At 33.1% G+C, this 16101-nt stretch overlaps 2 protein-coding genes across 2 annotated transcripts; both read right to left on the bottom strand.

Moving 5' to 3' along the window:
- Window positions 1–2557: 2557 nt before the first annotated feature.
- Window positions 2558–3505, bottom strand: LOC100928485 (olfactory receptor 5D18-like). Its single transcript, XM_003773793.1, has one exon. The coding sequence runs from the start codon at window positions 3503–3505 to the stop codon at window positions 2558–2560; it is 948 nt and encodes a 315-aa protein (XP_003773841.1).
- A 10239-nt stretch (window positions 3506–13744) lies between these two features.
- Window positions 13745–14683, bottom strand: LOC100932908 (olfactory receptor 4P4-like). Its single transcript, XM_003773809.1, has one exon. The coding sequence runs from the start codon at window positions 14681–14683 to the stop codon at window positions 13745–13747; it is 939 nt and encodes a 312-aa protein (XP_003773857.1).
- Between the last annotated feature and the right edge of the window lie 1418 nt (window positions 14684–16101).

The following is a 16101-nucleotide window of genomic DNA, read 5'->3' on the forward strand; positions in this document are numbered from 1 at the left end:
CCTTAGCCTGAAAGTAGTCTATTTCATCAGTATTTAAGACTCATTGTAGAATTTTATGAATTTCTAGAATAAAATAAGGATTGTTAGTTATTTTATTGTTGAATGAAGGATAAAATTGAGAAAATTTTGAAGCAGTAGTTCTCAAAGTGAGATCCAAAGACTCTCCAAATCCCTTAGACTCTTTTTACTCACTCTCCTTTAATAAACATTTGTAAGCACCTAATGTGTGGCAAGAACTATGTTAAATTATGGATAGAAGAAAAAATAAAACAAATTAGATCACACACAATCCTTTGTAGGATAAAAGGGGATACAATCACAGGGTACACTAAGTAAATAAATCGCATCAGTACTAAGGTATTTTAATATTTAAAACAGGATATTAATAAATATTATGCTGATATATTATATTAATGCTTATATATAGTTGAATGATCAGAGAAATAAAACTTTTTGGAGGTCCTTGATTTTTAAAAGCATAGTGGTCCTGAGACAAAAACTTTGATAATTCCAGGAAAAGAAAAATATTTTTCTTTCTTTAAATAAAGTTCTACTTTTAAGAATTCTTATTCACATCAAAAGAAGGAATATGAAAGGTATTTATTTCTTTGTTTCCATAGTATCAATCCACACTCTAAATTTGTCAAAGTGTATTAATGAGACATCCTGGTTCAATACTCTTAATCATCAATGCATGTTCCTAACTGCCATAAGGAATTGAATTTGTATCTAGACTTCACCTCATTTTTGATCCTTTCTTTACTGTACTATAGTAGAAAAGAAAGTTACAGGAAGAAAACAGACCTCCAATTATGTGAAATGAGCAAATTTATTTTATCACCAAATCTTAGAAGATTGTTCTTGATATGAGGCTATCTTTACCCCATTAAATTATGTATAAGCTTTTGTTTTGACAGGAGTTGCTTATTTGATTGCTATTTTTTTTCTTTTTCTGAAGTAATTATTTTCACATTATACATTGTTATTTCTTCATTTATGGTTAGGCTCATCATCTTGTGCGGAAATAACTGAGTGAAGACACTCTTGTGGGAAATTAGCCTTAATTGTGATTTGAGACTTTATAATAACAAATAGCTATAGCTAAAAATTGTAGATGATTGTCCCCTACTCTTTTCCCACCGAATCTTAATTAGCATTTAAGTACTTCTTTTAAAGACGATAATGAAGAGATCTTAAAGGAGGGAAAGAGACCCAAATGTGCAAAAATGTTTGTAGCAGCCTTTTTTTTTTTTTTTTTTTTTTTTTTTTTTTGTAGAAGCAAGAAACTGGAAACTGAGTGGATGCCCCTCAGTTGGAGAATGACTAAATAAGTTATGGTATATGAATGTTATGGAATATTATTATTGTATAAGAAATGATCAGGAGGATGATTTTAGAAAGATCTGGGAAGATGTACATAAACTGATGATAAGTGAAATGAGCAGAACCAAGAGATCATTGTACACAGCAACAAGAAGATTATATGATGATAAATTCTGCTGGATGTGGCTCTTTCAACAATGAGATGATTCAGGCCTGTTTCAGTGATCTTGTGATTAAGAAAGTCATCTATACCCAAAGAGAGGACAGTGGGAATTGAGTGTGAATCATAACATAGCATTTTCATGCTTTATGTTGTTGTTTGTTTGTATTTCATTTTCTTTCTCATTTTTTTCCTTTTTGATCTGATTTTTATTTTGCAGCGAGATAATTGTATAAATATATATTTAGTGGATATATTTTGGATATATATTTACCATGTTCAACATATATTGAATTGCTTTGCATCTAGGGAGGTTTTGCAGGGGTTGCTGTTGAAAAATTATACATGCATATGTTTTAAAAATAAAAAACTATTTTTTTTTGAAAAGATCATAATGATTTTGAATACTCTTATCAGAGGAGTTTATCATTATTGACTTATATTCTTTTATTCCTGAGTTCAATTTCTGTGATTGGAATGTAAGTTTGTACTCCTCCAAACCATGGTAGAAAAGGTCTGGCTGGCACGTGAGGGCTTTAGGAGGTTCTGAGTTCAGATCTATTTAGTCTTGTGTTTCAGAGTTTATGATTTGGATTTCTTTTTGGACAGATATCTTGTCAGTTGGAAGATTAAAATAATCCTCTTTTTGCTTTTTCTTATTCTAAGAGTCTCTGTTTTTGTGGACAATATTGTCTCACACAATGTCAACCAAATGTTAGACACTATAAAAGTATCACATTCCTGTTAAGGAATAAATATATTAAATAAATATCCTATTAATTGATTATGATAAATATGAGAGGAATCATTTGTACCAAAAATTTTAGCAAAAAAAAAAAAAAAGACAAAAACATTTTGTTGTTTTGTCAATGAATCGTGTCTTACCCTTTGTGACTGCATTTAGAGTTTTCTTTGTAAAAATAATAGAGAAGTTCACTATTTTCTTTTCTAGCTCATTTTACAGATGGGAAAAGTGGTACAAACAGTATTAAGTGACTAACCAAGTGTCACCTGGCTAGTTAGTGTTTGGAGCCCCATTTGGACCAAGAAATTCCTGACTTCTGGGCCATCTCTCTATCTACTGTGCAACCTCCCTGGCATTTGCATTAGTTTCTTGATAGTAGCGTTCACATCTTTATTCCTCAAACTGTATATTAAGGGATTCAGCATGGGGATCACCACCGTATAAAACACAGTGTTTACTCTCACCAAAAGCCATGAGCTTTTGATACTGGGAACACAGTAGAGGAAGAGGATGGTTCCAAAGAAAATGGTAACAGCTGTGAGGTGGGAGGCACAAGTAGAGAAAGCTTTGTATCTCCCAGTGGATGAATTCATCTTTAGGACAGTGACAAAAATAAAAAGATAGGATGTGAGTACAATAATGAGCGAGAAAAATGTATTAAAATTGGCAAGGATAAGAAGGATTATCTCAGTAACATATTTATCAGAGATGGAGGCAGAAAGAATAGCAGAATACTCACAGAGAAAATTGTTAATGATGCTTCTTCCAGAAAATGACAAAATAAGAAGTGAGTAGCGGAATATGCTAGAAGATGTTAAGCCCCACATATAAACACCTGTCAGCAACAGGACACATCTTTTCTGGGACATGACAACTGTATATTGCAAGGGATTACAAATTGCCACAAAGCGATCATAGGCCATCAATGCTAATAAGAATGTCTCTGTGTCCACACAGATGGAAGCAAAAGAATATTGTGTGATACAGAAAGCAAAAGACATGCTTCTGTCTTCCACAACCAAGATTTCTAACAATTTGGGTGTAATTGTAGTAGAGTAACAAAAATCTAAAAAAGACAAATGACTAAGGAAAAAGTACATGGGAGTATGAAGTTTTGGGTTAATCCTAATGATTACAATCATACCCAAGTTTCCTACTACAGTAACAATATAGATCACCAGGAATATTAGGAACAGAGGGATTTGGAGGTCTGGGTAATCAGAGAATCCTAAAAGGATGAAGATTACATCACTCTTGTTTTGATCAGCGTTCCCCATGGTTCCTATTGGAGAAAACCACAGAATAACAGTATTTCAATAAAGTTGAAAGTGATCCCAATGGCCACATATTACAATCTCACATTGAAAACCATATCTCTCCAACATCAGTTGATCAGTAATCCATTCAGTACCCATAAAGAAAGTCAAAAGATAATCTATGAGGAGAGCCAACATGTAAAGAATTACATATAAGCATAACTGTTATGAATATATTTTGAATAGTATTATACGTGATTTCTAAATGGTGGCTAGGGTGAGGATAGGGAGGCAATCTGGAACCCAAAAGTTTTAAAATACAAATGTAAAGAAAAATTGTCACTGAGGAAAATATTATATAAATAATTTTTAAAAAGAATTATGTATAAATATGCTACATTTGAATGTTTTTTGGAGGGAAATCACAAAAGAGAAGACATTAGAATTGATTGGGAATAAGCATTTCTGATAATTACCAGAAGATTTTATTATATCTTTGCTTCAGTCTTCTATTACTTATACTTTTCTTTCAAGTTTAAGGATTTTGATGGATCCATATAGTTCTTTTTTATTATGAAAACTGATTATTTCTCATTATTTTACTTTGGAAAACCATGTTCTTCCTGAGGCAGCATCCTCAGCCAATTTTTATTGCTTGGGACACTACCTATTCTTCATCTGATTCATCTGAGCCCTTTGCAAAACCCTTTGGCCAAACCACATATTTCTGGCAAATTCCCGTTTCCTTTTTCTTCTTTATCACAAACTATCATAATGTCACAAGTACCTACTTTCCCCCTCCCCCCCATCTCATGTTCCTTCATAATGATAAAAATTAGTTCCAAAATACAGTTTTGAAATTTTAATTTTTCTAATTTTTGAAGGAGAAAAAATCATTAAGATACATGGCTATACCATTTTTTGAGCACATATTGGTTCAACTGATGTTTTTGATAACTGGATTTATGCATTAACAAATATGATAGTTTTATGAATAGATTGTGATGTTTTCCTCATACTCCTCACCTCACACATCTTTTGAAAGGGTTCATAATTCAAACTGATTCTATTATTGATTCTTCTGCCACCATTGATATCCACTTAGATATTCTCCATCATGTTCTCATAAAATTCCTTAGTTTCTTCATACAAGTGTATTTTCTTACTATCCAATATTATACCACTATTCGTTTATTGACCCTTTGCGTGTTTTTTTTAATAAGAATAACAAGATCCATATTCTGCTTCTAAGTATCATCTGACAAAGATTAAATGAGACCCATGAGATCAATAAGTCATTTGCTCTGGGTCCTAGAGATTTACTTTAAATAAAACAATTTCCTTCAAGCTAAAATCACAAATGGCAAAGAGTAATCTAAAAAGAACAGAAATTTCTTATTCAAAGGTCAGTAGACAAGATAGTTTGGCAAAATTTCAAGAGTAGGCCCCAATTACAGCTGAAAATTGTGTTTAACACTTTCCCCTTTCACTTTCAAACTGTAGGGTCAAGAATTAAATACACTGTTTTGATAATCTCTACTTAATCTCCCTATTCTCTCAGGTCTACACATATGTAAGATTTCTCATGATACAATATTTTCCCCTGATTTGAGATGAAGTTTTTTTGGTAAGTCAGTAACACACATGTATGTGGATATATCCCTTGTATGCTCCACTCATTAGCATTTACAATTTTAAGATAAAAAGCAAAACTCTGAAAAAAAGCCCAATGAACAGTTTATGAATTGCAATATTTTAGACACTAGATCAATATGAAGGAAGGAAGGAAGGAATGTTTCCATTAAAAACACACAGTCCATTACTAGTTATGCTGTTTTATTACCTAACTGAACTTGGGCAACTTGCTTGGTCTCTGAAGATCATCATTCAATAAAATTATATATTGTTTTTTAGAAAATGCTTATTCATTTAAGATACTCTGTTAGTGACCTTATAATAGATTTAAAGATGACACAGACTTCCCAAGGTTTTTACACTAACTATATATATATAGGATATGGGTATATAGTGGATAGGGATTATACATAAGCAAATATGAATGCACAATTCATTGTGTCTTCTAAGAGTAAAGCAGTACATGTTTAATAACTGGCTTTCCAAAAGAAAAAAAATGCATATGAAATTAAAGTTTAATTATAAATTTTTCCATCATTTTGTTATGTCTAAATAATCAAGAAAACAAACAAAAAATAAGTTTTGACTTAAAACACTGTGTAATTTTCAAGATTTAATTGGTCATACTAAGCTTAACAAATCAGCTCTCTTCGGCACTTAACATGTGGCTCAGCATACACCCAGATCAAAAATAATATTGAAATTGGCAAGAAGACATGCAGGAAAACTGAAATGGGAGATATTTAGGCAAAAGACAATTTCTCCTATCCAGGGGAGTTGCAGTGAGGGGAAAGAATTCAATGAGTTTCACAGAGGAAAACAGTCTTGAAAAAGAGAAAAAAATATAACATATGGAGATGGCTTGGTGTATGATATGTTTAAGGGGCCACAGAGAGTTTTTTTTTAAATGGCATAAGGGTAGGTGTGAGATTTAAATAAATGTAAAAATTAATGCTGAATGATGAGTTGAAATCTTTTATTTTATCCAAATAGGCAAAGATAAAACAATGATGCTTCTGTGTATATAAGAATATCAATAGGAAAGTGCATTAGAAAGATTACAATATTTAAAACAATTGTGACAATTTAATTCAAAATGATTGCTAGCGAGCACAATGGATTAAACACTTGGGCTAGATTCAGACAGACCGGAAATCAAATTTAGCCTTAAATTCTTACTAGTTAGTTGTATGAGGTTAGGCAAGTCAGCTAACCTCATTTTACTCAATTCTCTCATTATAAAATGAGCTAGAGTAGGAAATGGTCAGCTATTCCAGTATCTTTGCCAAGAAATCCCCAAATGGGGTTCTCCAGAATCAGATATGACTAAATAATTATACAATAAAACCAGCAGATGAAAATAAGAATAAAATAGTTTAAATTAATTTAGCAATTTAGTTAAATAAACTTGGACTTAAAGATAAAGCATATAACACTTTTTTGAAGCAAAGGATCATCATTATTAAATTGTCTATATATTTTTACATCCTGCCTCCTATTACTGAGTTATTTACTCTTTCCAAATTCAATAGAATTGCTGGTGCGTAGCAATCACAGGAATCTTACTTTATGTTGTCTAATATGGGATTTGATCATTTTTGCAGTTTTCCACTTTTTAAAATTGAAAGTAAGTCTTTGAATAGCAGGTACTATATCCAATTACTTTGTATCTTAGAGGCCAACACAGCCATATATACTCAATAAAAGCTCAATAAATTTACCAGAATGATGATTTTAAAAAAAAGCTGTCCATTTCACGTTACTCTTCATTCCCTCTCCTGAAATTTTTTTTTAATCATTGATGGTCTTATAGATAATAAATATTCTTAACTCGCTTACATTATTGAGTGAAATTTGATGTATAGTTCCTGGCAATGAGATGAAAAAGGTTGGGAATAGCCAAATATGTTGACTTACCAGCATGTGGACACCTCTGTTGAATGCTATATTTCTTAGAAATGAGATGTTAAAAGTAATAGAACTGGTAGAAAAAGTGATTATCTGATTGCAGAATAACAATAACAATAATATTAAGTGTTTCAGATCATGTTTAGTATAGAAATGGAAACATATTATCTGATCCCATTAAAATTATAAAAATTTTCAAAGTGTGATAAAAGAAAATAAAAGGTCTATTTCAGGGTATCTCCCTGAGAAGACAAAAAAAAGGAAGAAATAAGCCATTATACACTATTCAGAGTCTAAGAATGGAAAAGATGTTGGTAATCTTGCATCCTTCTCTAAGACTCTTGGGACTGAAAATCTGAAGAATCCCAAATGTTTATTTCCCACTGGGCTACAAAGCAAGGCAAAGTAACAACAAAGCAAGTAGAGGGAAGTTAGTGTCTCCTGCCATTTCAAGGGAGTTTCTTGAAATCTCTGTGGAAGCTACCATTCAGACACTAATTTCCAATTCATTTTAATCACCTGGAAAATAACAGAAAAATTTTAGGGTGCTACAATAGGAGGAAATTGTAGTGAAATGATCATTGAGCACAATTTTCCTCTCAATAGTGAAATTGTTGTTAATAACCAATAATTTGAGAAAATCAAAAAGTCTCTGCTTTTTCTAAAACAAGTTCAATTCTTTGAAGGGCAGTATCAATAATGAGATTAGACTAATTGTTTACTCAACACTCCAACCTGGTTGAGGTGGGGTATACATTCTCTGAATGGATGGTCTAAGGCTAAGTATAAAAGATACTTTCTCTGCCCAAGGGTAACAACATGTCACTGAGTCCCTCATTTTAATATTGCCCACCTTCCATTGAGATGACCAGAGTCGATTGCCACTCCTTCTCTAAAAGAACCTATAAGCCCTGAGTTTAGTGCCCTGATTGTTTTTGGTCTAAGAGATATAGTCAGATGACCTTCCTTTTTACTAATAAGATGATGATTCTATTAATAACATGATTAATAACAGGATGACATGTTCCTAGAAACTTTTTGTTCATCAGAATAATTAGGGTGAGAGATACCAGTTTCCCCCCAAAATGATATGAACAACACTGACATAAGGGAAATGAATCACTTTCATTCCATGGGTTCTCCAAAAGGTTGGGGGGTCACAGACCAGTGTTACAAGGTCTCTCAAAATACTTTTCAAGCTTGAACCCATATCCAAGTCAAGGGACAAAGCTTATTGTAATTGCATTGACAACTGGAGCAGGCTAAGTTCCAAAAGAATTTAGCAAAGAACCAGGAGCAAGAAGAGAAATTTATCCAGTTCTTCCTGTCATTGATATGCTAATTTTATGTGCTAGAGGTAGAACTGAGGATGTTATCTTTTCTTACCTCAGGTTTGGAAGAATTTATGAGGACACAAGTCCATTTTTTTCATAATCAAAGAGCACTAAAATCAAAGAAAGCAGGTCTCTTACTAAACTTCCTTAAAAGTAGTTCTAGTACAAATTCTGCCTCTGAACAACATCTAGCTAGAATCAATAATCAGCTAACCACTTCTATGCAGGAACTGACAGGTTTATTGCTCCATAAATCAGGTCTATAGACACTATCAGACTATAGACTAATCAGGTCTGAGACACTAACTATATTCAGTGGCAGTTCTTTCTAATTGCCCTTAAGTTCTATCTGCCATTTCTGTCGCATGGCCTTCTGCCCTCCCATTGCCCCCTCACCTTAGCTATTGGCATCTTTTTATTAAAATCGTACAAAAGTGGTGGATTGCCAATAGAGAAATAATTTAGAGCACAGGTATGAAAAGCAACAATGATTACATAAAATCTGAATGCATTGAGATAACCTTGCTAACAAAGACACCACTTAGTCTACATTTTGTGAAGTCCTGTTACAGCACAGAAAGGCCATCTAGATCTGGGAAATTTGAACTTGAGAAACTTTTATTCCATTCTGGAAATCTTGATTCTCTTGGATAGTTTTAGCTCTTTCACGCAGACATTTCATGAACCCACAGTGGGGCAGTTACAGACCCCACTGTGGTAAGATGGAAACTGTCCAGTTACAGACGCAACCCAAAATTCAATCAAACAAAGATTAAGATCAGAGGAAAAAAGATCACTTAGCTCTACATCTAACTGAAAAATACTTGAGATTAAGATAGCTTAGATTAGCACAAAAGAGATGAATATAGAGGACAGACTGAAATCTCCTGAAAATTAAATTGGTTAAAGAAATGACAAGAGAGACAATGCCCTTCCACTAAACTCCTTTTTCTTTTTGCTCCATATTCTGAGACTAGTTAGATGCCACAGTGGATAGGGTGCTGGGGACAAGTAAACTCCTTTTTCTGAGTTTAAATTTGGCCTCAGACACTTTCTGGCTGTGAGACCCTCAGCAAGTCACTTAACCCTATTTGCCTTCATTTTCTCAACTGCAAAATGAGTTGGAGAAGGAAATAGAAAACTAATCTAGTACCTTTGCCAAGAAAATCCCAAATGCGGTCACTGAGTCAAACACAACTGACGAACAAGAAAATATATCCTGAATTTGAGAAGGTAGGGCAGGAGACTGCAATACCTGTTCTTAGTCCTTTACATTACTCTTTATTCATTTGATAGAGGACTTTTACCAAGCAACTGGGAGGAAATGAGATTTTATTAAATGGAAAGAAGTAGATGCTTCCTTGTGGTAGGGATTATGTTTTTTTCTTTTCATTTTAGATATGTTCAATAAATATTATAGCCTCTGAGCCTGTGTGTGTATGCATGTATAGATACAGATTCTCATAGAACCCTTTGACTTAATTACTCCAGATTTATCTATAGTCATCTGAAGAAGATGGGAGTTAAAACACAAAAGTGTTTTTGCTTAAATCTTTTACCTTCTAGCCTAATGTTCTTTGCACAAGTTTTCTTTGGGACTGAATTAATTGGATTAAATTAGAAAGCTATGTGGGCATTAATCTAATGCTTGCAAATCCATCTGTGCTTGATTTATACTAATTATACCACTCACACAAAAAAACTTAAAATAAGTCTATCTTTATCTTTGTAGGGCAGAATACAAGGTCTATATGTGCCAGGGAGATCTTTGCTTCCCTTTCTAAAAGATTTTTTTTCCATTTAAAAAAAAAAAAAAACTATGTATGCTAATTTAGTTTTCACACATTGAGTTATTTTATTCTGCTCTTTAGAATTATAGCTAAATGCCCACCTGCTGTCCTCATTTTCAACTCAAGGACAATCAGCCAAGAAGAGTGGGATTAAATCTGTTCACACATACTGTTCCTTTGGAAATATGGAGTGCAATAGAGTGATGATAGTCTTTGGCCACTAGATGACAGTATGACACAACAATTGAAATACTATCCAATGTCATAGAATAACATCTAATAATTGAAAGAATTTTAAAGATCATCTACTCTAAGTCAACCCCATTTACCCTTTCCTTGAACCATAGTTTTGCATATAACAAAATTAAGCACCAGAAAGTTGAAGGGAAAGTTGCTTAATATAATAAAGCTACCAAGGGGAACTATCATAACTAGAACCTGGATTTCCTCAAATGAAATGTATTTTAAATTCCTTTGAATGTACCTGAGAATATTCCTTCCACATTGTTAATGTATAAACAGTTTGAAGGAGGAAAAGGGCCAGGAACCTTGGAAGATCACAGGAGGAAGAAAGACCCGTTTTATGAATAGGGTTGATGTTACAGACCATAAAAGGGGATTATTTTTTCCCACAAAATTATATTTCAACCTTAAATTTAATTTGGAGCTCCTGATGTCTAATTTTGGTGGTTTTTAAGAGCCTAAGATTCCTGTCAATTTTTTTTTTTTTGGCTAAATCTTACATAGTCATTTATGCAGAAGGGTCACATTTGCATTTTGAACTTTCGCCTGAGTTTTCCATAACTCTCCTTTATTCTTCTATTACTGTCTGGCTTTGATGACTTAAGCCAGTAGTTCTCAAACTTTTGTTTTCAATATCTTTATCCTTTTAAAAATGATTGAGGATCTCTCCAAAGCGTTTTTGTTCATTTGGATTATATTTATAGACATTTATCATATAGGAAATAAAAACTATTTTTGAATTTGTAGGCCTTCTAAAAAAGTTTCAGAGATCCCCAAGATTCTCTAGACTATACTTTGAGAACCACTCGTTTGTGCTATGTTGTTATTCAGTCATTTTCTAATCATGTCTTATTCTTGGGAACCTCATTTGGGCTTTTCTTGGCAAAGACACTGAAGTGGTATCTGACCTCAGAGATGAACTGTGATTCTCAACAAATCTCCTGTTTGCTTCAGTTTCCTTATCTGTCAAATAACCTAGAGAAGGAAATGGGAAACCACTCCTGTATCTCTTCCAAGAAAATTCTAAAATGTAGTCAGAGTTGGATATGACTGAACTAACTGAACAACATTATATTATTTGATCTCCACTTAAGACTGATTCCCTTCCTGAAATTCCCATTGTAAATATATGCATAGATACACACACATATGTAACCTTATGCATAAATGCCATCTATCTATCTATCTATCTATCTATGTGTGTGTATATATATTATATATATAGGTATATAGGTATAGGTATATATCATGGTCAGTGTGCTTTTTTGTCTTTCCTTTTTAAATTTGTGTTCTGTCACTGGGTGTAGTTTGGTGCAAATATCAGACTATAATTCCTTTTCTTGGTTTGTCCTGCTCAGTAATTACACTTTCTAAGTCATATTCACATAACTCTACCTATCATTGCAAAAAGGGAACAGACCCATTATCTACTACTGTTTATTCAATACATTTATATCCAAATGATATCAATTCAACAAACATTTATTAAGCATTTACCCCATACAAGTAAGTCATTAAGTTTGCTAATAGGTATTTAAATACAACCTAAGGAAAGAAAAGAGAAAAAAAATCAACACAATTGATGTTCCTATTATCTATAACATTTTATTAATTGACTTGAACTTCAAAAAATGTAATTCAATCTGATTCAATAAGCATACATTAAGTGTATACTGGCAAAATACTATGAGATGAGCATTCGACTACAAAGAAACTCTAGAAGGGGGTTTACATTTTGTCATTCATATTTCTGGCCAATTAGGTGGATCACTGAGATGTTTTATTATAACTTTTATTGTACCTTTGCATTCATGGTTTGCCTTTTGTGGTCCTATAGAATCTAGTATGAAAAATATGACTATATATTCCTTTACATTAAAAAAGATCATATTTATATAGGAATATTTTTGAATCTCAATAATGCCTTCTGAAGCATTAACATCATCATATTACAGATAACTAAACTAAGCTAAGCCAAAGAAAGGTTTCATTCACCAATGGTCACACATCCAGTGAACTTCAAAGGTAGAATTCAAAGCCAAGTGTATTTGATTCCCAATGAAATACTTCATCTACTCTCTGGTTATAAAGCATGAACCTTGGAAACTATAGCTCTATAATGTTATTAATGTAATGAAGCAGGTGAGAATCAAAGGTATGCCTGCCAGTCCATCTTAGTTTTCTAAAATAACAAAGCTTGCATGGGAGAAAAGTGACTTATAAATCTTTATCTTTCTGGCTTTAAGACCAATACACCATCCCTCATATTAGAACTGAAGAAAGATGTAGAAATTACAAGAACATTCCATTTTTTTTTCCTTCGTCTTTTTTCCTTTCTTCCTTGCTTCTTTTATTTATGTCCTTTTACTTCTCCTTCCTTATCCCCCTCTCCTCCCCTTCTCCCCTCCATTTCTCTCTTTTCCTCCTCCCCTCCCTTCTCTTCCCTCTCCTCCTTCCTTTTTGCCCCTTCTGCTTCTTTTCCCTCCATCATTCCTTCCTCCATTTCCCATCTTTTCCTCCCTAACCTCTCTTTTCCTCCCCTGCGCCCATTCTTTCTTTCCCCTTTCCCCTTCCCCCTCCCCTTCCTCCCTTTCTACCTTTTCTCCTCCTTTCCCTTCTCCCTCCTCCTCCTCTTCCACCCCTTTCTCCTTTTCTCCATCTCCCTTTTATCCCCTTCTTTTGCTTTTCTCCTTCCCCTTCCTCTCCCTCCTTCTCTTCTCTTTTTTTCTCTTCCTTCTTATATCTATTTCTCTCTTTCCCTCCCTCCCTCCCCCCTGCCTCTCCCCACCCTTAAAATAGACTGAAAAAACCCTCTAGGATCTAGTGTTCCTTTTTTCCCACGTTTCTATACAGGATTTAGATTGAAAGATAGTAAATTGTTTCAAATAATCTCAACCTCCACAGTACTTAGGAAGATTTAGGAGAGAAAACATGTAATTTCACTCATGAAAACAGTTGTACATTTGTCAAAACATATTATTTTCATTAGCATTTACAAAGCCTATTATTAAGGGAAGAAAGAGGAGTAATCTCCTTCTTGCTCTAGCTACATATTTGTAAAGAAATGTCTTCCTGAGCTGTTATTTAACACTGTACTCTATATATTGGTCTGTCTTTATGCAGTCATTTTTAAGCTTCTAAGGTTTTGAACCAGTCATCTCTCTTCTCTTGCCATCAGTTTTTTTTTTCCATTTTGAAAAAGAGTGCTTTGTACTAATTCCATGGTTCATTAATCTTTTCTTATTCTAAATTAAATTGACTTGAGATAAGAGTTAAATGGATCACTGGAAGATCATTTTTATTTTCTAACCATGAAAGTTTGTTGTGAAAAGTAGCTTTTTTTTTTTTTTTCAGAAAATGAGCTTTCTTCTTAAAATCTTGTCCCTGTTCCATATATTCTTCATTGCATTTTTCATGTCTTTATTTTTCAGAGTATAGATGAAAGGATTGAGCATGGGAGCAATAATGGTATAAAAAAGAGCAAACACTTTATCCTCACTAAAAGTGGTGGCTGGTCTAATATAAATGAAAAGCACAGGGCCAAAGAACAAGACCACAACAGTGATGTGGGAACTACAGGTAGAAAGAGCTTTTCTGCGATTCTCGGAAGAATAACCATGGAGGGTGTACAATATCATAATGTAGGAACCCATAACCACTATGAATACCACCAAGGCAACCATCCCTGAACTGACAATCACTAAAAGTCCTACCTTTTGAGTATCAATGCAGGCAAGTTCCAATAAAGGATATACATCACAGAAATAATGATTCATCACATTAGGGCCACAGAAGGGTAATAATATTATGAGGACAAACTGAGAAAATGAATGCAGAAGTGCCCAAGCAAAGGCAGCTAAGACCATCATATTACACTTCTGCCTGCTCATGATCACCTGGTAATGCAGAGGTTTGCAGATGGCCACATACCGGTCATAGGCCATCCCAGTGAGAACAAAGATTTCAATTGCTCCAAACAAGTGCATTGTAAAAACTTGGATTAAACAGTTGTTGTAAGAAATGCTCTTCCTTTCAAGCAACAAGTCAGTGATGAACTTTGGTGTCACTGTGGAGGTATAACAAACATCTACTAGGGATAAATAAGTTAAAAAATAGTACATGGGTTGGTCAATGAGCTGACTGACCAGGATGGATATCATGATTGTCAAATTTCCCATTAGAAGAGCCACATAACACAATGAGAATAGGACAAAACACAGAATTTGAATTTCCTTATTCTGTGAGAGTCCTAAGAGAACAAATTCAGTGATGTTATTCCTGTTTTTCATGGTTCATCATGAAGGATGGTCAGTGGCAAAATCTGCAAGGATATAAGCAGTAAATTAATATAGGAAACACAAATTGAGGAAAATAAACATTATAATCCATTCCCAGGACTTAGGGAATTATAAAAGAATTAAGTATGTTGAAAATGAAAATTCAGTACATAGTTGAAGTATTACCCAAGTATGGCTCTTTTTTTTTGCTTTGTAAGAAGAATGTTAGTATATAATACCACATATTATCAGATTTTGCAGGCACCCCACAAGTCATTTCTGCATACTTTACTGGAACACAAATCCTCCCTTGCAATGTTTCTAAGACATATCTCACAATATTTTAAAGACATTCAGTACTTCCTGAGTCAGAGGAAGTGCAAAATTATAAATTATGATATAATTAGAATCAGGATCAATAGAAATAAATTGTATTTTTTTTTGTATTTTTTACAGCTGAAGCTATCCCTACAACAATCTTGTATCAGAAATAAAATATATGATCATATTAAGGAAACAGTCAAAAAATAAAAAAAAAATTATTAATGATATCAAATAAATGACAAAAGTGTATATGTATAATAAATAATAGGTCACTTTTCTTTAATGCTTTGAGATTTTCATATCTATCTATCTATAGTTTTTCCCCTCTAGCATTAGTTCTGTGAGATTATTAGAAATTTTATGCCCATCATGATTAAGAAACAACAACAACAAAAAAAAAAAAACAGTGGCTGGGAAAACTTATGTAAATATATTTTGATTATACTATTTAATATTTTTCTTCCAATTACATGTAAAAGCAATTTAAATATCTATTTTTAAAACTTTGATTTCCATATTCTCTCCCTTCCTCATCTACTCGCACCCCACTGAGAAAGCAAGCAATTTTATATGGGTTATACATGTATAGTCATGCAAAACTTACCTAAACCTCCCTATCCCATTTATTCTCTTCTCTTTGACTATACTATTGATCATTTTCAGAATAAAAATTTACACCAATATGTCTCTGAACTTCAGGTTCATTACTTTCTCCATTATACTATATTGTCTCTAAGATATAAATAGGTGACTTAGATACAGTTGGGTCTAATATTCTTTGATGATGTTGCTATCTTTTGTAGAGTTTTAAGCATCATAAGGAATATTTCTAGAAAACCAGTATCCAGATTTGGTAACCATGTAGGTTTCCTAGTCAGAATTATGATAGACAATAATATTCTTTTTTAAAGCACTTTTTATATATTAACACACTTGAGTCTCACAATAATCATTAGGTACTATAATCATTATTCCCATATTCTTTATGCCACTTATTATTTAGTTATCTGGTTATTTTCTTTTATAAAAACACAAATGTAATGCTTAAATAAGAGGAACAATGAGTCTTAAATATTTTAAGTGACTTAACAAGCACAAATATTACT

Source organism: Sarcophilus harrisii, chromosome 6 (assembly GCF_902635505.1).
Source record: "Sarcophilus harrisii chromosome 6, mSarHar1.11, whole genome shotgun sequence".
Taxonomy (NCBI): domain Eukaryota; kingdom Metazoa; phylum Chordata; class Mammalia; order Dasyuromorphia; family Dasyuridae; genus Sarcophilus; species Sarcophilus harrisii.

Excerpts from the sequence above, each read along its gene's own strand:
- LOC100928485 (XM_003773793.1), bottom strand. The coding sequence starts at position 3,505 with ATGGGGAACGCTGATCAAAACAAGAGTGATGTAATCTTCATCCTTTTA.
- LOC100932908 (XM_003773809.1), bottom strand. The coding sequence starts at position 14,683 with ATGAAAAACAGGAATAACATCACTGAATTTGTTCTCTTAGGACTCTCA.